Genomic DNA, 24,898 nt, shown 5'->3' with positions numbered 1-24,898 from the left:
CCCTGAACTTAGCAGAAATAAAGAAACCTGGCAGGAAAACCAAGGTTGGATTAGTTGTGGAAGGCCTCTCTTGGTACTGAACAAATTCTAGCTTTCACTCAACAGTTTATGAGTATATCCAAATTGCACAATTATAACTGTTTGATCCCACTTTAATCACCATGGGTTCTTCTTACAAACTCTTCAGATTTGTAGTTTGAAGAGGTATTTGAACTTTCTGGTAAAGAATTCTGAGGCCACCAAACTGCAAATCCCAAGATTCTACAAGACATAACCCTGACTGTTAAAAGTGGGAGCCAAGCAACATCATCATCATCATCATCTTATATTTTGCCTCTCTACCTAGGGACTCAAGCCAGATTGTACAATGCAGGTATACACTGACTGTCACCCACCTGCCCTGCTTCCCAAGTAACTATTAGGTCTTTGGCTCTGGCTAGCATCCTTGCAATTTTAATTTAAAAAGATGTACACACACAAGCATATGCATACATACTGGATCCCCTTGCACAGGCAAAGACACAGGCAAAAAGTGCACAGCTAGGGTAGCGTAAAAGAGAGGGCTTTGCAAAGCCTCCTCTGGTATTCATTTGGAGGTGGGGGTCAGAGGTCTTTGCAGATGACTCATCTTGTCTGGGAGAAATGACCATATTGCATGATGAGGCAGCCTTGTGATCAGACAATGGCCAGATGGGATGCCCCAAGAGGATGGAAAGCTTAAGATGCAAGGATTTTAAAACAAAGCAGTGCCTGGAGCACCCTTTACACTATAAGATCTCTTGGCAGAAGCTGCACTACTCTAGGAATTACACAATTCTAGCAAAGGCAGGAGCAGCCCTAGCTATGTACACTTTTTAAAACGTGTGTGTGCATGTGTACTTTTAATAGCCACTCTGTTTGGGAGCCCTGAGCATCTATATAACACTAGAGTGGTTAACTTTCAATCCATATTTTTTTACCACAAAAAGATAAGTGCCTATTACTTCAGTGCACAGAATCATCTGTTCACATAGTACATGTACTTTACATGATGCGTAAGCTATAGGTCTGTAGCCTACAATGATCTCCTGATTGAGAGGTGCATCACATTACACATACATACAGTGCAATTGCAACAACAGCTGCACTCAAGACCACCACATTTATCATTAGGTTGTTGCTTTTGGTTTAGATGTCAGGAAGGGATGAGCTCATCTGGAAATCAAATTACACTGAGCAAATATACAGCCCAGTGTAGAGAGCTGTAAATTCATTTGAATCAGCATATGTAATTTTATTTTAATGTTTCTAAATATAAAAATAACCAGTTAGAGGTAATGCATTTATTTCTTTAGCTATGAATTATAAATAAATAATAAATAAACAAACTGTTTATTTATAGCCCGCTTTTCCTTGGCAGATCAAAGCGGGTTACACTGAAGTACACAAATGTACACTTTACAAACAGTAATCTCATAAACATCCAAATCAATATATAAACTATTAAAAACAATGTTAAAATTACAAGATTAAAACCACACAAAAACTAGCTTAAAGTGCTGGTGCAACGAGTGCAACGGGGAGAGAGCAGATCTTACAACATCAGGGGGAAAGCCTGCTGGAAGAGGAAGGTTTTTAACTTCTTCCTAAATAGGTCAAGGGAGGTAGCTGAGCGGAGCTCACTGGGAAGAGAGTTCCAAAGCTGCGGGGCCGAGATAGAGAACGCCCTCTGTGCAGTCACAGAATATTTCGTGTCTGAAACCCTCAACAGTTGCTTCCCGGCCGACCTGAGAGCGCGGGGCGGATTATATGGGGAGAGGCAGACCTCCAAGTACCCTGGGCCCAAGCCATTTAGGGCTTTATAGGTAATAAACAACACCTTGTATTGCGCCCGGAAGCGAATGGGCAGCCAATGTAGATCTTGTAGGACAGGTGTTATATGGCTGGTCCTGGAGCATCCAGTGACCAACCTTGCTGCCATGTTCTGCACTAATTGAAGCTTTCGGGTTTGGTACAAGGGTTGCCCCATGTAGAGCGCATTACAGAAATCCAACCAAGAGGTCACCAGAGCACGTACCACTGTTTCAAGGTCTCCCCGGCCCAGGTAGGATCGCAGCTGGCGTATCAGCCGAAGCTGATAACAAGTGCTCCTGACTGTCGCATCCACCTGAGATGTAAGGTGGAGTGACGAGTCCAGAAGCACCCCCAGACTGCGAACTGAGTCCTTCATGGGGAGCGTGACCCCATTCAGGTCAGGTGGACAAATATCCATCCCCGGGCCCGGGGAACCTATCACGAGTACTTCCGTTTTCTCTGGATTCAAGCTGAGTCTGTTTTCCCTCATCCAGCCCATTACTGACTCCAGACAGGCATCTAGAGGGGAGATGCCATTCCTGGTCACTGCATCAGTCGGAGACACAGAGAAGCATATTTGAGTGTCATCAGCGTACTGATAACACAGCGCCCTGTGTCTCCGGATGATCTCTCCCAGCGGTTTCATGTAAATGTTGAATAGCATGGGGGACAAAATGGCTCCTTGAGGGACACCAGATGTAAGCGCCCTCTTATCGGAGCACACGTCCCCCAGCTCCACCATCTGGAATCTGCCCGAGAGGTAGGAACGGAACCACTGGAGCACAGTGCCCCTGATACCTAACTCCCTCAGGCATTCCAGAAGGATACCATGGTCAATGGTATCGAAAGCCGCTGAGATGTATAAGAGCACTAACAGGGACACGCTACCCCTGTCCATGCCCAGACGGAGATCATCGACCAGGGCGACCAGGGCAGTCCTTTGTCCATGTTAAAAGGATCAGAACAGGGAATCATACAAGCTTAGAAAAAAAGTTTTGTTCACTCAGCCTTTAACTAGACTGTTTAACCTGTTGTTTCAACAATGTTGATTTAAAAAAAAAATCAACTGTAATTGTTATGATAATGCATTATATATTATATATATTCCTGGAAGTACTGGAAGGCAGTATAAAGTAAAGTAAAGTAAATAAATTCAGTATTACCCACTCTCTATACTAGCAGCTCTCAGTCTGATGGATGTTAAGTATAGCATCTTTGAGACTAACTGAAAGAAAGACGTTGGCAGGATGAGCTTTCATACACCCAAGTCTGTTTCCTCCACTTAAAGTGGAATCATATGTTGTGTCAAAATACTCTTCATTAACTTAGGCTGGGAACAGACTGGCAAGAAGGGGCGGCTTAAAGCTGCCCCCGGCAAAGACAGATTGGGGCTGTGGCAAACACACGCCACAGCCCCAATCCTCCTTGAAGCTGGTCCAAAAAGGAGCGAAAAAGATCCACTCCTTTTTGGGCTGGGAAAAAAGCTGACTTTCTCAGCTCTGCTGAAGCCAAAAGCCAGCTTCAAGATAATCTGGCGGCATGCAGCATGTAAATGCCACACCTCTGGAGCATCTTGAAGCCATCAATGTCTGGGCGGCCGTCTGACTTCCAGGCAGCTTTAGGGTGGCTTCAGAAGATGCGCCATGTAAACGCCTGGACAACAGCTTTAAAGGGCTGTCTGTACTGGCTCTTACTCCATGATAAAAACTTGTCATCATTTTAGAGGACAGGACAAGTTTTATTACAGTTTACTAATCAAAATACCCCTTCTCCGCCTTTCAGCTGGCCTCCCAGGGTGGCTAACCATTCAAAACAATAATGTATCCCAAGGAAAATTGTGAGAGAGGTCCAGAGACCAAGATCTGATGAAATGCTGAAGTGACATGACAGATATTTTCAAATGTTTAAAAAGCTATGCCAGAGATTATAAGATTTATTATAAGCTGCTTTGCATCCCATGTTGGCAAAAAGGCAGTACATATACAAATCAAATAAATAAATAGATAATAGACCTTGCTGGCTTGTTTGTTTGTTTGAGTATTTAAATGTTCCAGGCAATATGACCAGGACTAAGGGGCTCAAATTAAGGGAAGTAAATTTTTGATTAAACATCAGGAAGAATTCTCTGATGGTACAATATATGCTATTAGACAGTGGAATCATTTCTTTCTAGAAGAGATTTTCAAATAGAACTAGACAGCCATTGGTCAGGGAACCTGTGCAACGCTTTTGTCTTTTTAATTGTATTCTATTTTTAAACAAATGATTTGTTTTAATATTGTAATAGTTTAATTCTGTTTTGTCACTTTTGTAGATTTTTAATTGTACTGTGCATTTAAACTGTAGATCACGTTGATTCCCAGTTTTGGGGAGAAACAGGAAACAGAAACAACAGCAATAATAATAGATTACCTTTGAGACTTCTTCCAGCACTATGTTCTAAGATGATAAAACTCTAGTCTCGTTACCACTGTATTACCCCTAGTTAAAACCCAAAAAGCCATCTCGGTTTTTTTATTTTTATTTATTTAGGTATTTATATCCCACCCTTCAGCCCTAATGGCTCTCACTGTGTTACCACTGTGTTACCCAGTGTTACACTTGTCAAAAACGCCAAGTCTTGGTTACCCATTCAAAAGTGAGGAGTCTTGACTGGGCACTGAAGGAAGGTTGTTTCAAAGTTCAGGCACTACATCTGTTTCGTGTTGCGCCATCTCTACCAACAGAAGGATACAAAGCAGGATTTTTTATGCCATGATGAATGTTCAAGCAGGATTTTAAGGGAGGAGGCAGATTCCAAATTCTACCCTGGGAAAGTTTCCATGTGGCAAACTACACTGTTGAAAAACAATTTTATTTTATTTTGAAGGTTAAAATAAGGTAATGTATATAATCCGTAATGAAATCTGAACAAAACAGATACAAACCTCTAGAGACTGGGGGCTTGGTTTTAAGCATATAAGATTTCCCTCCACTGTTAGAGTAGACAGCTTTGTACAGAGCCCCAGATACTGAATCTGACTGAGGTCTTCAATATTATTTCCTTCTAGGTCTAGAATCTCAAGATGTTCCAGCAGGCTCACTTGACTTAGGTCAGCAATGTTGTTGTAGGCTATGTAAAGTTCCTAGAAAGATAAATAAAAATCAGAAGGAAAATATGGATTTTTAAGATTTAACTATAGTACTTTAAACTAAAACGCTGGACGACTGGCTTCCTGTTTTTATACTGTATATGGTTATTATGATGTGCCTTTAAGTTGACTCAGATTTATGACAAGTCTACCATAGGAGTTCTTGGCAAGATTCATTCACAGGAAATTTGCCTATTGTCACATATGTTGTTATGTGCCTTCCAGTCAGTTATGACCTATGGTGACCTATCATCAGATTTTTCTTGACAAGATTTATTCAGAGCACATTTGTCATTGCTTTCCTCTAAGGCTGACAGATTGTGACTTTCCCAAAGTTAGCCAATGAGTTTCCATGGCTCAGCAAGGATTTGAACCCTGGTCTCCTAATAAAATGTCAAATCACTAATGCCCTACCTTCAAAGAGCAGCAGGAAGAGATCCCATCTAAATCTGGTAGCCCACAACGAGCCATCCACAGGACCTGAAGATGAGACAGAGCTGTTCCAAGGTCCCTAAGAGAACAAAATTTGAGACATTGAGGGCCAGGTTTACTCACTCCTTATCGAAGCAGCATGCTTCAATTCAGGAGTTCATACATGTGACCACCAGTGTATAAAATTAATGTAAACTGCACTTCAGCTTCTATAAGCATGGATTTCTGATTCTAAACATCATCCCAGTCAGATTCAAATTCTGATGACAGGCTGTAAGGGCATTCCAGGAATAGATTTTTTTCCCCCTTTAACAACTGAAAGAGAACAAAACCTGAACAAGTGTCAAAAGCTCTGGCATGAATTGGTTTCAGTGGGTCTTAGGCAATAAGATCAAAGCCATTAACCCTCCTTACACACTCCTTACACACTAATTCTTTCCAAGATCCAAGGTAAAAGAGACATTCATATCACACACATGAACAAATGCATTAGCAAGGGTGTGATCTGTTTACAACCTTCTTCAGCTCTGTTGATACTCCTTGCATTTAAAATAAGTCTTCTATCAGTAATTTGCAATCCTGTGTACAATGACAAAACTGCTAGTGTACAATCTGATATTAACTAACTAATCCAAAAGCTCTTGTGAACCCAGAAGTACCCACCCACTGAGAAGGACATTCTGCAATTCCAATTTAATTTGAATTAATTCATAGTTAAAAGCTTGCCTTAAATCATTTTATACTGCAGTATTTGAACATGAACCCAATCTACATCCAGTCACTTTAAATTTAGCACCTTCTCCAAATAATAAAGGATTGTATGCAGCTGCAGTTGTAAAAGCTCACAAATAATTAACAACATAATCTTATGCATATATTTACTAAGAAATAATTCCCCCTGTGTTCAGTGGGTCTAACTCTCTAGTAAATGGTTTCAGGGCTGCAGCCTAAATCAAACTGTGCCTTAGAGTTAACATAAAATTTCTTATTATTAACTACCCAAAATTCAATATTCTACTATGCATTACAGAATCTCTCTTTGCACACAGTCTTCCATAGAAAGCATTATCTAAATTGGTGACAGCTAATGAAAACCTGAGAGAAAGCAGAACAAACTGGGGTTTTGAAAACATTAACAATGCTTTCAGGAAGATCTACTGGGAATAAGTCCATTTGGTGCAATATAATTGGAGAAATATAATGAGAAGACCCCCTTTGACTGCATAAATACAAACCAAAACTGATTCCTGATGTCAAGTCAATGACCCACCCTTTGAAAAAGAGAGGGGGGGAAATAGCAACCTTAAAAGGACTTCACACCTATACACTTTCCAGCAATTCATGAATACTGTTGAAAACAAAATGGAGATCTCAGAACCAAGCCCACAATCTCCTTCTCTAACACAAATTAATCTCCATGGTTGCAGTCTACTCCCTCTATGCCATGGAACAGGGCTCCTTACTCTGCAAAAAGACTCCTGAATAGGATCTAAGCCTTCTCCTCCTCTGAGACTTGTTGCCACATCTCCGATAACACCCTAAAGCACCAGGTTGTTCCCATCAAACTGGGGTTTACTGTAATTCCACTTGAAGTGTCCAGAAGCCTGGTTCTCTCCAGCCCAAGCTACTTGGAACATGGGCAGAAATGAACTTATATACCAGCCAATGGATGAGTGAATGGATCTCAAGATAGTCTAGCATGAAATGTAAGAAGCCTCCATATAATGTCAATTATCTGGCATATTCTTTGGTCTGTAAGGAGGTATTTGTGCAAATTCAGTGTGGGGAGAAAATAAATATCTAGAATACTGATATCCATAAAAGGCTTTGGTTGGCCCTGGCTTTCTTAAAAAGAGGTCAGGCTTAGGTCTGTGGGTCTGAATATGTGTGCCACATTTTATTTTTAATACTTCAGCATCCAGAGATATTACATTACAAGCAAGACAAAACTGACAAAGCAGGAGAACGCCAAACAGGCAAGTTTAATTAAAGCCCTCACTTGATGTAACCAATCCCCTTCCCCAAGTTTAAAGTTCCATGGGGAAGCAGATCTTATGAACAAGAGAGATGCACATCTGATTGATGACTCTGTACCTAGGTGGGATTTATTTATTTATTTATTTATTTTGCCACCCACTCTCTTGGAGTGGGACCCAAGGTGACATAAAGATAAAATTGGTTTAAAACTTACCAATACAATTTTAAAACAGTTAAAAATCATTTCAATCAAACAGTATATAATTTTGGCAGTATGCCATTCATAGGGTCACCTTAAGTCAAAGTTGGCTACAAAGCTACAAAGGGTTTTAGGTACCCAGGAAATGGATGAAGAGTGTCCTTAATTAAATTGTTGTAATGTCCTGAGGGAGAAATAGTGTTTGGTGACTACTGGAGTCACGGGTAACCAGAAGGGTTGTAAGATACAAAAGGTTCTATGAGAACTTAGTCTGTAAGGGAACAAATATGTAAAGTTTTAGAGAAGCAGTTACAAAGGGCATGAACAGACAGGCCAAAATAAAGCTGTTTTGGGTCACTTTGGAGGTATGCTGTTTAAATGCTGCATGCATCTTAAGAGGCTGGACGCTGTGCCAAAGCTGTGCTCTAGTCCTTAGGACTGGAGTGTGGCTTTGGCATGGCTTCTGGCCTCTTAGGATGCATGCAGTAGTTAAACAGCATACCTCCAAATTGACCCAAAGCAGCTTTATTTTGGCCTGTCTGTTTGGGCCCAAAGGCCCAGTACAGATGGGCCTTTTAGAACGTAAGGAATACGTGCTAGGGTTGCCTCGGGGCGTTGCTTACAGATGCCCCGCAACCCTAGTACATATTCTGTACATCAAAACGGAAGCACCCTGTACAGATGGGCGTCACCATTATGACGTTACGGCCGCGCCACGTCCAAACGGCACAGGTGTGACGTCTTTGCGCCGCGTCAGGCCGCTTGTGGCGGCCTAACAGCAGCACTGGAAGGAGCTCCGAAATGGAGCTCCTTCTTGGGGAGCACCTTGTTTCCGCAGCCATCAAATGGCTGCAGGAACGAAGCCAGGGGAAAGGGGCTGAGCGGCCCCTTTCTCTCCTGGCAGCGGCTCCCCAGGGTGTCCTGGGGCATGAAGCCCCAAGGACACCCCTTTTCGGGACCAGGGAGAAGTGGCATTTTGCCGCTTCTCCCTGGTCCCAAAAAGCACCAGATTGGGGCCTTTGGGCTGCCGCTGTGGCTGTCCTGGCCCCAATACGTGGCACAAAGGGGCGGCTGCAGGCCACCAATGTATCCCGCCAATGACAAGCTAAAGAAACTGTTAAATTGTGTAACTACCGTATATACTTGTCTATAAGTATAAAAAAAATATGTCCAAAAATTGACCCCAAAATCCCAGGTCGACTTATTTACAGGTCAGTATGGTAATGTGATAGCAGCTAGATTTCTCCATGCAGTTTCGTTCTGTCTTGAGCCAAGCAGATAGAGTCCTTGGTGATTGATTGCTATTTGTTTAACAGTCCCTCTCCCCCACGAGTTTCGTTGTCTCAGGAGTGTAAGGCTGAAACACTGAAGCCTTGTATTGATTGCTGCTTCCCTCTTGTTGTTTGCATACACACACTGAAGGAGCCTCCAAGTTTTACACTCAACCTATCCATGGGTCATGTCAAAATCCATAGTTTTGGCCCCAAACCTTGCCGTCGACTTATACATGAGGCCAACTTATAGTCGAGTATGTACAGTAATAAAGTATTTATACACTGTATCCATTGTGAACCATCCACTAAAAGAGATACTGTATTCAGCCTGACTTGCAAACAAATTTCTTACTTTGATTCAACAAGCAGCTGTCTGAAGTGATTTCAGAAACACATTAGAAATGCTACAAACATTGAGAAAGTCTTTTAGGTTTGGGATATATTAGACAGTGAGTGTGTGGCTGTCAAATAATAGTTGAGGCCAAGATGGTTGAAAAATCTGAAACCCAGAGGGCTGACGTCTAAAGAGAGTTATACAACAGGAGACACTTAAGCGAGCCCTGAGTTCGAGTCTCGCAGTGAAGAATTGGTGGGATATTGATCATCACCATCACACCCATAATGAACAAAGTATAAGAAAAAGATGTCTAATAATTTAGACATTTCAGATTCTTCCTTCCAATGTCTGCCTAAAATACTACCATAAACTGCATAAAGAAACTGGGAATCTTTACTGTTCATTTTGCTCTTAAAATGTGAATGGTGAGAAAAAGACCTAAAACATCCTAACTTCACAATGGCGGGATACAGACGGGCAAAAAGGGGTGTATTCATGACGTCATGAAGGTAGAGCCTTCAGACGGGCCTTACCTGAATGCCGCCATGAACACGCCCCCCGCACGCCCCAAGCGGGAAGAAGCGGCATTAAAAAGGTGCTGCTTTTCTCCGCTTCTTTTCCATTTGATGCGCAGCTGCGCAGCTCAGTCTGTAAGCTGCTGCACCGGTACGCCAGAATTGCTACGCCGCTAATTTAAGTTGCCCATTTAAAAGCTCCGTGTCTGCTGCGTCACATAATGAGTCGGGGTCCTGGAACATGCGCAGTTTGCAGTCAGGCTTTAATTGCAGCGTCAGCTGCCATGCAGGTGTGGAAGCTGCAGCACAGCTGCAGCGCATTTTAAGACTCGTAACCCTAACCCTAACCCTAACCCTAACCCTAACCCTAGAGCAACATGTACGCATGCGCTGCTTGGAAAGTTTGGACTTTAAAGTGAGCCCCTACACACATTCCTGTGCCATTTTCACCTAACAATAAAAACCGCTAAAACTGTAAATATTTACATATATACAAGGGAGGTGATGGGGGATGGCAGGGGGACAGCGGTGGCAGCGGAGACAGCTGTGGCTGTGCATTGCAGATTCAGCAAGAGCGCGGGGACCAAAGGAGAGGAGGCATCCATGATGCTGGTGACACTGGCAAAGTGCAAGAGGACAAGGATGCCAACACCAGCTGATCACCAGCTGGCAGGAGACCACCATTGTTCTTGGGCAGAGCGGGGGAAAAAGTTTTAAAGGGGCTTGGGCGCTTTAAATGTGCACATAGGCTTTCTGCCGCCGCTGCTTAGCGCTGCAGCTGCGCAGCTGCGCATCCGCCAGCCGGCAAAGGAAAAAAAAAGCCCCGTTTTTGGCCGCCCGTGAGGAAGCTGCCTCTCTCTTTGCAGCGTCCTCCGAGGCGGCGGTTTGGAAACTGCGGGTCAGAAACGGCCCCAGGTGAGGAGTCTTCACTGCCCCCCATGTGGAAGCCCCATCTCCTGAGCCACGCCCCCGGGGCGGGCGGTCTGGAGGCTCCGTATTCAGCAGAATACACCTCCAAGACGTCTTCCCCTGCCCGTTTGTATCCCGCCAATGTGTTGAAGAAAATGTTCAGTTCAGTAAGCATCCAAGGGAAACAAGTCAAGATCCTTAGAATTTAATATTCTCTTCAGCATTGAGGAAATCTACTATTAATTATAATTGTACCAGAAGGAAATTAAATGCACTACAATAAAAACGTTGGAAATGTTCCACAATACAAATATCTGCCTTTTAAGGTCAGTGTACCAAAAAAGGGCATTAAAACTTATTCTCAATCACTAATTTTCATGAGTTAATTGCATATGGGATGTGGCTTGGATTCAAAGAAGCACCAAAGAAGCAGAAGATAACTCCCCCACCCCTCCCAAGCCTGAAAATGATCTCTTGAAGGCACGGGGCAGTCCTCTTGCAGCCCTCTTTTGCTGGGCTATTGGGATTCAAGCCTGTATATTTTAGAATACAAGATAAGTACAGATGCCATAGTTATAATTAAGGCTCTTCAACACACATGAGAGATGGGAAGATTAACTTGTACATAGCTAAAATGATACACAGACTTGGATGTGCACTCTGACATAAAACCTCTCTTATTGGCAATATGTTCAAAACAGAGAATAAGCCCTCCTTATCCATGGATTTTTTATCCACAGAGTCAAGCATCCATGGTTAGAAAATATTTTTTAAAAAAGTATAATTCCAACTAGCAAACCTTGATTTTCTATTTTATATAAGGGGCACCATTTTGCTATGTCATTGTATTTAATGGGACTTGAGCATCCACAGATTTTTTCATAGAATCATAGAATCATAGAGTTGGAAGAGACCACAAGGGCCATCCAGTCCAACTCCCTGCCATGCAGGAAATCCAAATCAAAGCATCCCCGACAGATGGCCATCCAGCCTCCGTTTGAAGACCTCCAAGGAGGGAGACTCCACTACACTCCGAGGAAGTGTGTTCCACTGTCGAACAGCCCTTACTGTCAGGAAGTTCCTCCTAATGTTGAGGTGGAATCTCTTTTCCTGCAGCTTGCATCCATTGCTCCGGGTCCTAGCCTCTGGTGCAGCAGAAAACAAGCTTGCTCCCTCCTCAATATGACATCCCTTCAAATATTTAAACAGAGCTATCATATCACCTCTTAACCTTCTTTTCTCCAGGCTAAACATCCCCAGCTCCCTAAGGCGTTCCTCATAGGGCAAGGTTTCCAGACCCTTCACCATTTTAGTCACCCTCCTTTGGACACGCTCCAGTTTCTCAATGTCCTTTTTGAATTGTGGCGCCCAGAACTGGACACAATATTCCAGGTGGGGCCTGACCAGAGCAGAATATAGTGGCACTATTACTTCCCTTGATCTTCTAGACACTATACTTCTATTGATGCAGCCTAAAATCGCATTGGCCTTGTTAGCTGCCGCATCGCACTGTTGACTCATGTTCAACTTGTGGTCTACTTGGACTCCTAGATCCCTTTCACATGTTGTCTCCTTAAGCCAGGTGTCCCCCATCCTATATCTGTGCATTTCATTTTTTGCGCCATAAGTGCAGTACCTTACATTTCTCCCTGTTGAAGTTCATTTTGTTAGCTGTGGCCCAGCTTTCTAGTCTATTCAGGTCATTTTGAATTTTGATCCTGTCCTCTGGAGTATTAGCCATTCCTCCTAATTTGGTGTCATCTGCAAATTTGGTAAGTATTCCCCCAATTTTTTCCTCCAAGTCATTGATAAAGATGTTGAACAGTACTGGGCCCAGGACAGAGCCCTGTGGAACACCACTGGTTACTTCCCTCCAGGATGAAAAGGTGCCACTGTTGAGCATCCTTTGGGTTCAGCCGGTCAACCGATTACAAATCCACGTAACAGTTGCCTTGTCTAGCACACATTTTACAAGCTTGTTTGCAAGAATGTCATGGGGAACCCTGTCAAAGGCCTTACTGAAATCAAGATATACTACATCCACAGCATTCCCTTCATCTACCAAGCTAGTAATTTTATCAAAGAAAGAGATCAGATTTGTCTGGCATGATTTGTTTCTCTGAAACCCATGTTGACTTTTTGTGATTATGGAATTGCTTTCTAGATGTTCACAGACTCTCTTTTTAATGATCTGCTCCAGAATCTTTCCTGGTATCGATGTCAGACTAACTGGCCGATAATTGTTTGGATCCTCTTTCTTCCCCTTTTTGAAGATGGGGACAACGTTTGCCCTCCTCCAGTCTGCTGGGACTTCTCCTGTTCTCCAGGAGTTTTCAAAGATTACTGCCAATGGCTCCGATATTACATTTGCCATTTTAATACCTTGGATGTAGTTCATCTGGTCCTGGCAACTTAAATTCATTTAGATTAACAAGGAATTCCTGTACTATCTCTTTACTTATTTTGTGCTGAAATTCCCCTATTCTGTCCTCTGCTCCTTTATCCTCAGGTTGAGTTCCCTTTGCCTTTTCTGGAACCAAACCCCAGTGGATAACAAGGACCCACTGTAATACAAACTATATCCATGATTTATAGACAAAGATCAACCTATCAAAAGACATTGTATAAATTAACTTTCAAATTCCAAACCCTATAAATGGGTGACATTTGTAAATAGATAAATACGCAATGCAGTTTAATTTTTTTTAAATATAGTATATGTTTTGGACTTTAAATTCATTTGCAAACACATAACACTCTCCCCTCACCAACGATGAGTTGGATTAATACAATCAGCTATCACAGTCTTCCACATCTTCCTCACAGCACATTTACATCAAGTCCAGACAATACTCATGGGTCTCCTTTCCACTTATAAATCACTATGTAAAAAGCTACTGTTCCAAAAGTCCAATTGATTTATTGGTGGTCCATGTGTTGAAGTCAGATGTGTAGCACAGAGGAGAAATGGTGACTATATTTCTATAAAATCATCTTCCTTTACCTCCCTCCTGGTCAATTGTAATTGATTTTTCAGACAGTGCAACAAACCAAGCACGATCAAGTCATACCATTATGAGACTTTGCAAGATTTTCCACAACTGTGCAATTTGCAAACAAGCAGAACCACCCAGATAAACTGGCCATCTTTACATGACTTCTGATTTTGTTTTCCAATACTATACCTTCTTGTATAAAGCAATTCCTTTCTTGTTGCAAGCGTCAAGTAACAGAAAAAATTGAAAAACAACACTTCACAGAAATTATCAATCTTTGTCCAAGATTATTTTTCAAGCCATTGCTGGATGTATTTGAGGATTCTTTGATCCACTGTTACACAGAGATAGGGATGAGCAACTCTCTGAATAGCTGCCTAATTAAACTATTTGTTCCTGACATTCAACTATTTACATCTCCCAAGGGGTGGACAATCATTGTTCCCTTCTCATTTCTGATTACATCAATCACTTCTTTCATTATGCTGGAGCACAGTATTAGGAGTAGATTTCAAGAGGTTAGGTATTTAGATATCTGTTTTCAGTCAAAGAAAATTATTTGTCATATTGTTTTTACAACAGAAAACTGGAGTCTTAAAAAGCAAAAGTAAAATCTCTGGCTTGCCCTAACTGACCGTTGTCTCTCTAAACACTGCTGGTGAAAGGTAAGGAAAGAATGTGAAAATAGGTAGCCTTCATATTGCATTGCAGGGAAACTAAAAATTTGAGCTATTTGTTGGAGAAAAAAAATGTAATACTAGGTTAGATCTGTGGGCTTGGCTGCACAGGCTTAAAGAAATAGCCCTGCCCTGCTTTGGAACTCACTAGTGCAGATGACAGACATGGCTGAAATAGTAAGAAAATGGCCCAAAGATGCGCTGTGAGGCTTAACATCACGGCAAAAATAATATGTTTTTTAAAAATCCCTGTTTGCTCTGGTTCAAACTGGAAAGAATGAACTTTTGCATCGGCATACAGACTGCATGCTGGTATGAAGACATCAACTCATTGCACACCCCGTGAAGCAAAATGATGACAAACACATTAGATAGCAAACAATAATAAAACTTTAATATTAACAATAATGAACTAGCTAGTCCAACAGGGAGTCATGAAGGGAAAGGAGGAGAAAGGGGGTAGATACAGAGGGACATCATGTCTGGAGAGGTGCTCATTGTTCCAGGAGGGCTTGGAGGCTGCCTCAGACAGAACTCCCTGAGCTGGCTCTTCATGGTGGCACCCTTCTGTTCCAGTCAGCAAATTGCAGGGGCGAACAAGATAAAAGGGGCTCCATGACTGTACTGTATATGGGCAGTCAAACTATCGTGCGATCAAACAGACAGTTGTGTGGGGCACTCAATGGGTTGGCAGCTGGGTGGGCTAAGGGAGGCAATTGGCTGCTGCTAGTGGAGCATCCATGCATGTGTGCGCATGCATTTGAGGTGGAACAAAAAATAAACAATGATATGGCACGACTTGTAGCCACGATTGCTCTGTTATGACTGTTCCATATTTGCAGTGGAAAGGGGATAGTGCAAACTGCATATCGGCTGTCAACCCATTGAGGGAGTTGGCAGTGCAGTCAGCATGTTTTCCCTGTGAATCAGGAAACCCTGAGAGTGAGCTGGCTTTTCCCCTCCATCTGGTTTTGGCCTACATCTTATTATAGTGTTGGATTCTCAAGACATCAGAAGCACTAGCCTTCAACAGCAGGAGAAAGTAGTGGGTGCCTTCTTTTCAGTCACTACACTCCAAAGTAAGTTATATGAAGTGATATACATAGATAGTGCCAAGAGAACCAGGTTGAATTTTTGTGAAATTCAATGCACAATAAAAGAACACTGAACTAAGGAATTAAATAATCTTGTCAGAGAGGCAAACCATTGTTATGTTTGTTTGCCTTTCAAAAACTCTTTTCAGTAGCTAATACTACTGTGGCAATTTTTAATTTCATAATTAGCTTGATGAGTGCAGCAATTATCTCTAAAGTCAGAGGTTGATGCAGACAAGCACAGGAAGATATGTAATGATTGTGAGAATGTTAGTACAATGACATGAGACAGTTTACAAAGCCAGCCTCAATTAGCTATTTAATTTGGAATGAATGGCAGACATCAACTAGAATTAAAGGCCTGCTTTCCAGGAAGTCAGTACAGTGGAGCCTGTTATATGCTGGGGTTTGGTTCCAAGATTCCCCATGGATAACAAAATCTGTGGATGCTCAAGTCCCATTAAATATAAATGGTGTCCCTTATAAAAAATGGAAAATCAAGGTTTGATATTTGAAATTTATACTTTTTTAACATTTTCAAACTGTGGATGCTTGAATCCCGTGTATAAAAATCCGCATTCAGGACTAAAAATAAACAGAGAGAAAACAGTTATATTAACCAAGAATATGTCTAAAGAGGAAACAAAGCTGTTAAAAGAAAGATCGGGTTATAGAGTAGAGAACAAAATTAAATATCTAGGGATCTGGATCGAGAATGATAGCCTAAAACTATTTAATAACAATTACTTAAACACCTGGATAGAAATTAAAGAAAATTTGCTAAAATGGAATAAATTAAACCTTTCTCTACTTGGAAGACTAGATGTAATAAAGATGGCAATCCTCCCTAAGTTACTATATTTATTTTTGAATTTACCCATTGAAATTAAAGATAAAGTATTTGATGAATGGGATTCTGAATTTAGGAAATTTATTTGGAAGGGACAAAGACCAAGGATTAAACTACAGGTCTTAAAAGATAAGAAAGACAGAGGAGGATACTCGGTACCAGATCTAAAACTCTATTATTGGGCCTGTTGTTTGGTCTGGCTTCAAAATTGGATTAAGCTGGAAGATAGTGAATTGCTTAATTTAGAAGCGACCCAAGTCAGATTTGATTGGCATGCCTTTTCGGCTTATCAGAAAATCAACTGCAACCGAGACTTTATGAACCACCCAATTAGAAGATCTCTGCTGACGGTGTGGGGAAAAATTAAAGCGAAATTTTATTTTAGCATACCAATTTGGATTTCACCGCAGGAGGCTTTCTATGGTAGATGGGCAGATAACCAAAGGTGGATTACGTACAGGCACTTAATGAAAAAAGATGACAAAGGAGAGATGGTTATAAAGACAAGGGAAGAATTAGCTACTGAAGGGTATAGTATCTCCTGGTTTAATTATATGCAGATTAAACAAAGATACAATGTAGATAAAAAGTCAGTGGGTATCGAAAATAAATTAAATGCGTTAGATCAAATATTAGGGCAATCCGAAAAAGGGTAAGTCTCTAAATTGTATAATTTACTATTAGAAAGATACATGGAGCAAGAGATTATAAAAGATTATATGGTAAAATGGGCAAGAGACATAGGACTGGAAATCTCAATGGATGATTGGCAAAATGCATGGAGGAGGACAAATAAGTTCACAGTGGCTCAAGATCTGAAGGAAAACCATATGAAGGTCATGTACAGATGGTATTATACCCCCTGGAGACTTAAAAAAATTATAACCTTGATCAAGGATACTGCTGGAGATGTAAAAAGGAGAAAGGGACAATGTTCCATGTGTGGTGGAGATGCAGAGGAATCCAGAAATTTTGGAAAGAGGTACATGAGACAATCCAGTAGATATTTGAAATTAAATTTATAATGAATCCTAAATTATACTTGTTAAATATGACAACAGTATTGAAGCCACAGGAGGAAAAAAATGCTGGAGGATTTTGTTGTATTTAGTTACAGTGGCGAGAATATTAATAGCAAAAGCATGGAAATCAGAAGAAAGTCCTAAATGGGAGGATTGAATGCAAAAAGTTAACAAATATAGGGAACTAGATAAGATTTCAATTCAGATTAAAGAACAAAGTAAAAAGGAAAGAAAGGAAGGATGGGATAAAGTTGTAAGGATTTGGGAAGCAAAATGGAATGTGAATGTAAAGCTATTGGAAATTTAATCATAAGAATCTCCCACCTTACTTTGGTACTCTTTATATTGAAGCTGTAAAATGTATCCCTCTTAATATATTTATGAATTCCTCCCTGTTACTACAGGTCCGTGAACAACTTTATGACTCCTTCGACAAAGCTTACTTTTAATTTAGCAGCTGAGGTGTGAGATTAAAACTTGCTATGTATTAAATAATTAACTGTTACAAGGCCAGGACTAGGGAAGCGAAGTTCTTCTAGCTCTTTTGTAAATGTGCCCCAGAGCCTTTTTTTATTTTCTTATGTTCTTTCTCCCCAAGGAGGGAGATATTTAATACATACTAAGACACTAGACATTCTTGTTAGCTTAGATCTTAAAATATATATATTTTTTGCCAATTTTGATGATTAAGGAAGTCAGAAAGAACTACACAATGGTCAAGATTCTGAAGCCTCACAACCGAGGTATTTTATTTTTCACTGATAATGGTATTTGTACTATTTGTATTATTGTGAAATGTATAATAAAGATTATCTTTAAAAAAAACCCGCTTATAAGAAGGGCCGACTGTACTACTACATGTAGCTGACCTTACTTCAAACAGACATGCATAGGGCTGAGCTGTATGTCATACAGGAGACACAAGATTGTGTTTTTCTACACAGTCTTCAACAGTCTGAAGAAAAAGATATTTTGAGTGCCCCTAAGCTTATAAATACTAAATCAAACATGACCCCAAAAGTTACCGCTGCCTTGGTAGGATTCAGAAATTTAATCAGGAATGTGAAAGGACTTATAAGAAAGTTTTTTGTTTTGTTTTTTACAAAGTGGGTAATACTCAAGAACCTGGATGGAATTCACCATTTGTCATTATACACACAGCTCATTCCTCCTCAAAAGGAAACCATTTTAACTTCTATGGGACATATTCCTTTGTAAGTATACGCCCCAAAAAACATGCAAAGAATTATCCTGGAATTGTTTTTAACATGCATAGATTCTCATCTTCCACTCCCATTTAAAAAAACAAAAACAAAGTTATGTTTCATACAATGTAAAACAATCTCTTTCCAGTCTGTCAAAACCATGCCTGCAACAAGTACAACATATTTTTGCCAAGTCTGTATTTTAACATTAGCAAAAGGATAGCTATTAGCAATAAATGCTGCATTTGGGAGAAAAGACACCTTTTATTTATATACTGAAATCTTATTAAAAAGAAAAAGCATTACCCAGAAATATTACATAACCCTCCTCAGAAAGTGTTATTTTTTTCTATAGAAAAATATCATTACTATGAAACAACAATAACTGTAAATCCATTTAAAATAAGCTCCATCCGTTGTTTTATTTGCCTGATTACTGTCCTTTACCTCCATGAAGCAATAGATTTTTGATCTTAACTAGCTCCAGCTTAACTGGAGCCTAAAAAGTGTTTCTATGCTACTGGATTTCCCAGGCATTTCCATTAAAGCAACAAAGGTAACTCCAGGAAACTGGCTACCTTGCTATACTCTAGAAAAAACAGGTCATTCAGCAAGTGGGGATTACTCCTTATGCTCAGACAATTAACATCTAATGGAATAGACTTCCCCTGAAAAAGTATATATCTGTGTTTCCCCATATATCTTTTTACTCATCCCTGAAATTAAAAAGCACAAGCAATTAGATTAAAAATTGTAACTGGTAGCCAGACTAGAACGAATACTCCATTAGTGTTGATATATAGCCCTTTTTGCCAGAACCATTAGAGAGATAAGAAACATATGCCATCATGGAAGAGGAAAAGATTTTTTTAAAATGCTCTCTTCAGAAAATGTTCCATGTTTCTCCCTCAATTATTACTTCATAAATCTGTGATTACTTGGCTGAAGAGAAATAGATGGAAGCAATAGAGTAAAAGCTTCATAAAAGAAATGTAAAATAGGAAATTAACAGGGACCTAGAGCAGTACCTTTTCATCACATGCAGTGTATACTGGCCTGATACAGACTGCCAAAATAAAGCTGCTTCGGGTCTCTTTGGAGGTACGCTATTTAAATGATGCATGGGTCCTAAGAGTCCGGAGGTTGCACCAAAGCCACACTCCATTCCTAAGCACTGGAGGGCAGCTTTTGGTGCAGCTTCCAGATTCTTAGGATGCATGCATCATTTAAATAGCATACCCCCAAAGAGACCCGAAGCAGCTTTATTTTGGCAGTCTGTAACAGGCCATAGTGTCCCTGTTGGTCAACTAAAAACAAGAATGCCAACCTCTAGATCAGGCATGAGTGAGCAAACTGTGGCCCGAAGGCCCACAGAATTACCCCACTAATACCCCCAAAGGCCTCCAACCCCATAATTTTATAAAGAATTGGCATTATTTAGATAGAGGTTTTGTTTCCAAACTGCCAGAGTCATGTGAACATATGTAAATACCCCTACATCCTTAAGCATCCCAGAATCCAATACTACCCCCAAATACCTCCATTTTCTCTGGAGTCCATTTCAAAATAGCAAGAAGAAATGATACATCATTTCTTTTCACCATTTCGAGAGGGACTGTAGGGGGGAAATTTATTTATTTGGGCTTGCTTGTGCAGGGAGCAGCTGGAAGGGGGCTGGGGAAAAACTGACAGTTGCCCATCCCTGCTCTAGACAGGAAATAAATCAATTGGCCACAGAGGAGTATATAAATGCCAGTGATGTAGACTTGAGTCAACTGACTCAGACTTAAGTCAGACTCAAGTCACTTCAATGACGTGACTTGGTCCTTACTTGGCAAAAATGACACACTGACTTGACTTGATACTTTTAGATATTTTAGTGACTGACTTGCTGGTGCCATTCACTTTGAGCAGCAAGAAAGACCTGCCCCAAAAGTGTGGGGTACATATTTTGGAAGGGAACAGCAAACACGTAAGGCAATGGGCTTGAGGCTTTTGAAAAGTTTGAAGCTTCTGAAAAGCAGATCTCAATCCCCACTTCAACAGGCTTGGCTCCCATACTTAAGACTCTTCTTGAGACTTTACTTGAAAGTATCTTGCAAGGACTTGAAACTCGACTTGAGGCTTGATGATAAAGACTTCAGATATATGAAAATCAGTGCCTTGGCATGTATATCAAAGGCTACAACTGATACAAGTGGGTAATTTTATTTATTTATTTTTGTTATTTATCCATGCTTCATGCATAACTAGAATAATAATTATAATAATAATAATAGTATTTATTTATAACCCACCTCTCCCTGTGTTGGATCAAGAAGACTCAGAGACCTACCTAGCAGTGAGATAGGAAGGCAATACAGAAACTAGATCATAGCACAAGATATTCACCACTTTCAATGAACAGAAGAACATTTTCATCATAACCCACTTTGTTTTTAAAGAAACACAGAGGACCACTAACCAGGATGCATTAAAGATTCAGAAATTAAAAACTGTCTACAGGGATACTCAACAGTTCAGGAGAGAGCAATTCTAATTTCTCTCCTCGATCCTATCCATCCTTCCTTTGTCTCTTTCTTCCCACTCCATCCCATCTATTCTTACTCTTGTTTTTCAGCTTTTTTGTCTGCTTTTTAGCTATATAATCTTTGCTACAAATTACAAATTGTGGAAGGGAAAAAGCATTCACAAATAAAATTAAATTAAAAAATGAGACATTTCTTAAAAGAACATTAAGAAGAATTGCTTCATTTATTTTGTTTGTAGGTATGTGTGTGTGTTTCTGTCACGTGTGACCCTTAGCCATGTTGCTTAGGAATCCAATGACATGTAACACAGGAATAACACATCTGACTGAAGCAGCCTGCAGTTCACAAGACACCACCCTACAATGAATTTTGTTAGTCCTTAAAGTGTTACAAGACTCTTTGTAGCAAACATCAACAGACTAGTACACATTATGATACCTCTGGAAGGAATAATTTTGGTATCAGCTTCATGTGCCTTTGCAGGCCATATGCAACAGGCAGATCAGAGAAAATGAACATCACATTTTAAAGTGCTTTTCTATTAGCCATCATTACAACAAAACTGGACACCTTAACAGAGTTTTCTCAGTGTACATAAGATGAAGATCTACACCAGTCTCTCTAGGTTAGAAAGACATATTTGCAAGATGTCATATGGGAAACTGGAGAATGAAAAAGCTCTCTGAACTTTACTTTCTATGTTAAAACTCCTTACCTCACAGATGTAAGTACACTGTTGTTCAATTTCAGCTTTTTTAGATTAGGGAGGTAAGTACCTGTAAGATCAGGAGAGAAAAACAAATACATTCAAGTGAATATGATAGTCAGTGACACACACACTCACACATGCACACACACCATCCTTAAGGGCATACAGAAACAACCCAGGTGTTGGTCCCAAATCACAGAAACCCATTGAGTCAATGGAACTTGATTCAATGTGCTAACAAGTCCCATTTTCTTAATGGGCACACTGTGGCTGGAACTAATAAATTGTATTTAGCCCATAATTGTTCTAATACTACCCCTTATATATTTGTTCTCTATTGTATTAAGCTGATTCCTGGGTGCAATGTATTTTTTCTGACTTCTGTTGTATAAAGAATTGTAAAAAGAAAGGGGTTGCCTGGAAGTGATCACATACAGCCTGATCGCATTTGACACCTCAAGTAGCAACATTTTAAAAGTTATGTTTAGTAAAATCATCCTGTGTCTAACATCTGTTTTTGCTGAAGCCAGTTCTCCCCCCGCCCCTGAGATGTTTCGCAAGAGATATTGCTGCTGGTCATGTGCATACTCAGCTAGTTTCACCTTAGATCAAACAAGTTTTAGGTTTTGGGTTTTAAACAAACTGACTAGAAACAAAAATTCCAACATTAGCACGTTGAGATATATTTTAAAAACTTTCAACACTTGATCAGTTCTCTGTCTCCATCCCATGTTTTGTCATTCATTTTCTGATTTGTTTCTTTTCTCTCTCCCCCCTCTCCCCCCCCCCTTCTATCAGGCTCATCCACTCATCATCATCATCATCATCATCATCATCATCTTAAAGCATTATATTCTCTGTATATAAATCAGAGCTGAAAACATTCACACTTTCAAAAACAGAATTCTTGGTCGGGGAAAGCTGTTATAATTTCATGGCTGGCTTACTTGTGTTTTTTCCACCAACACAGTAGTAAATGTTTGGGATATTAATGACTGGTGAAGCAATTTATCTGATTTATTACTTAAAAACATTTTAATTGACTACTCCCTGTTCCTGACTGACTTAGTATGTGACACAGCTGACAGAAGAGCTATGATTGAGAATCACCACACTGGACAAGACAGGGCACTAAAAGAAGCAATTGGTGGTGTTCATGCATGTTCAAGATGACACTAATTTAACTGAAATTCCATCCTAGGGATTTTCTCGGCAAGATTTTTTCAGAGGAAGTTTGCTATTGTCTTCCTCTAAAGCTGAGAGAGTCTAAAGTCATTCAGTAGATTTGTATGGTTGTTTGTTGTAGCTGTGTGCCTCTAAATCATTTTTTACTTCTAGCGACCTTAAAGATATCATGGGGTTTTCTTGACAAGTTTCTTCAGAGGGGGTTGCCATTGCCATCCTTTGAGGCTGAGAGAGTGTGACTTGCCCAAGGTCACCCAGTGGGTTTTTAGCATGGTCCTACAGAGGTTCAAATCCTGGCCTCCTGAAGTCCTCATCCAACACTTAAAGCACTATACTAAAAGAAGTACTACAGAGCAGAAATATATTGTCTGCTGAATATTTCTGCTCTACACTCCACAAATACAGACATGTCTGTTGAAATACTAGCTGTAGATGGACAACGAAATGTTGCAAAATAATGTTGCTGTTATTTTTAAGGTTATATTCAGTTATAGCAATTGTGCTTTTTTGCCAGTGAAATGGACAGCGCTAATTAACTGAAACCCTCTCCCTACCTGCAACTTCATATGAATCCTCCAATCTGTTCCAGGGGGCTGGCAGACTGGTAGCAGATTTAGGGGGAATGGGGGAAGAGAGGAAGGGGAAATCCTATTGCATGACTGGAAGTTAGTCTGTATAATATTGGTTTCAGACCATTGTCTAGTTAATGTTCTCAAAACTGTTTCCTTCAGAGTTACTGCTTTCATTTACATGCAAATTTACTCAAATAAGCAATCAATAATGTGGCATAGCAGGCAACTGCAAATGGTACCACATTTTGGGGGAGGGAAGGAAGGAGTCTCCTAGGGCCTTCAACCTTGTCTGTGATAGGCAAACAAATTAAAATAAAGTATTCAATTAAGTTGGAAATTTACCAATTTAAAGCACCAACTTAATAAAATTTATTTTTTAATAGAAGTGATTGCCTTAGTTGGGATTTCAAAATTAATGTTGCTCTAGAATTAAATTACCAATTAATAAAATGAGACACAGTGTTAAGACATCAACAAGCAGTTGTTCTTCATCCAAATGCTATTTTCTATGGGATTTTTAGAGAACTATCTCTTAGTTTTTACAAAGTTCCCTAAGGTTGGCGCATTATAGGTTTTAGGTCACAAAAATAGGAAGGACAAAACAGAGGATGGTTAGTCTTCTTGGCATTCCCATGATCTTCCTTTTCTTCACAACTGATACTACATAGAAGCTTCTCAACTCTTCCAGGAAACAGATTTTTGAAGCCTTTACTTCTGGAACTTTGCTGGGGTTCATGTGAGAAACAGTAAGAAAGTGTGAGAGTAAGGTAATGAAATTACAGGGGGAAACTGAGGATATGTTCCTGTTGGTTGCTCTGTCTGTTGCTAAAGGTTTCAAGTTTTTTATAAACATCCACAAGACATTGTCCTTTCTACCAAACATCCAGAGACAATTCGATGTACAATCAGAAACATTTTATTCATATGAAGAGGCTTGTAGTGGTCTGGGGTTTTAAATTGCAGGATACATGGTGGCAATACCTCACTCTTTTTGGTCCTCTAGTTTCAATTAAAGAGCATTCCTCTGGATGGGAAGAGAGCACAACACCTTTATGCTAGAACAGTGAGGACAATGAACAATGTGCTTTTAAAAAAGAAAGTACGGTATGTCCATCTATGGCCCCATACAGACAGACCAAAATAAAGCTGCTTCGAGTCACTTTGGAGGTACGCTGTTTAAATGATGCATGCGAACTAAGAGTCCGGAAGTTGTGCCAAAGCTGCACTCCAGTCTTTAGGATGGCTTTGGCACAGCTTCCGGACTCTTAGTATGCATGCATCATTTAAACAGCATACCTCCAAAGTGACTTGAAACAGCTTTATTTTGGTTTGTCTGTATGTCTCCAGAGTCAATAGTGAGCAAAGACGCAGAAATGAACTATGACTGGCTAACTGTCTTTAGCATTATCAAATCTGAATATTTATTGGCCAAACTGTCAACCCACCTTCC

At 40.2% G+C, this 24,898-nt stretch overlaps 1 protein-coding gene across 5 annotated transcripts in view; it reads right to left on the bottom strand.

Annotated features, from left to right (window-relative positions):
* The window catches only part of LOC149314327 (leucine-rich repeat-containing protein 56-like), a 78,729-nt gene that overhangs the window by 22,954 nt on the left and 30,877 nt on the right, over nucleotides 1-24,898 (bottom strand). For all 5 annotated transcript variants that reach the window (XM_089520861.1, XM_089520863.1, XM_089520864.1 and 2 more), the window contains 3 exons: nucleotides 21,698-21,758; nucleotides 5,379-5,475; nucleotides 4,761-4,958 (listed from right to left, as the gene is read on the bottom strand). In XM_089520861.1, the coding sequence (XP_089376987.1) occupies nucleotides 4,761-4,958; nucleotides 5,379-5,475; nucleotides 21,698-21,758 (356 nt within the window). The remainder of the gene's footprint in view (nucleotides 1-4,760; nucleotides 4,959-5,378; nucleotides 5,476-21,697; nucleotides 21,759-24,898) is intronic.

The sequence above is a fragment of the Sceloporus occidentalis genome, unplaced genomic scaffold (assembly GCF_023333645.1).
Source record: "Sceloporus occidentalis isolate IW3139 unplaced genomic scaffold, rSceOcc1.0.p SCAF_4, whole genome shotgun sequence".
Classification (NCBI taxonomy): Eukaryota; Metazoa; Chordata; class Lepidosauria; order Squamata; family Phrynosomatidae; genus Sceloporus; species Sceloporus occidentalis.
Note: the sequence above shows the minus strand (reverse complement) of the source record. Positions and strands in the feature narration are given on the sequence as shown.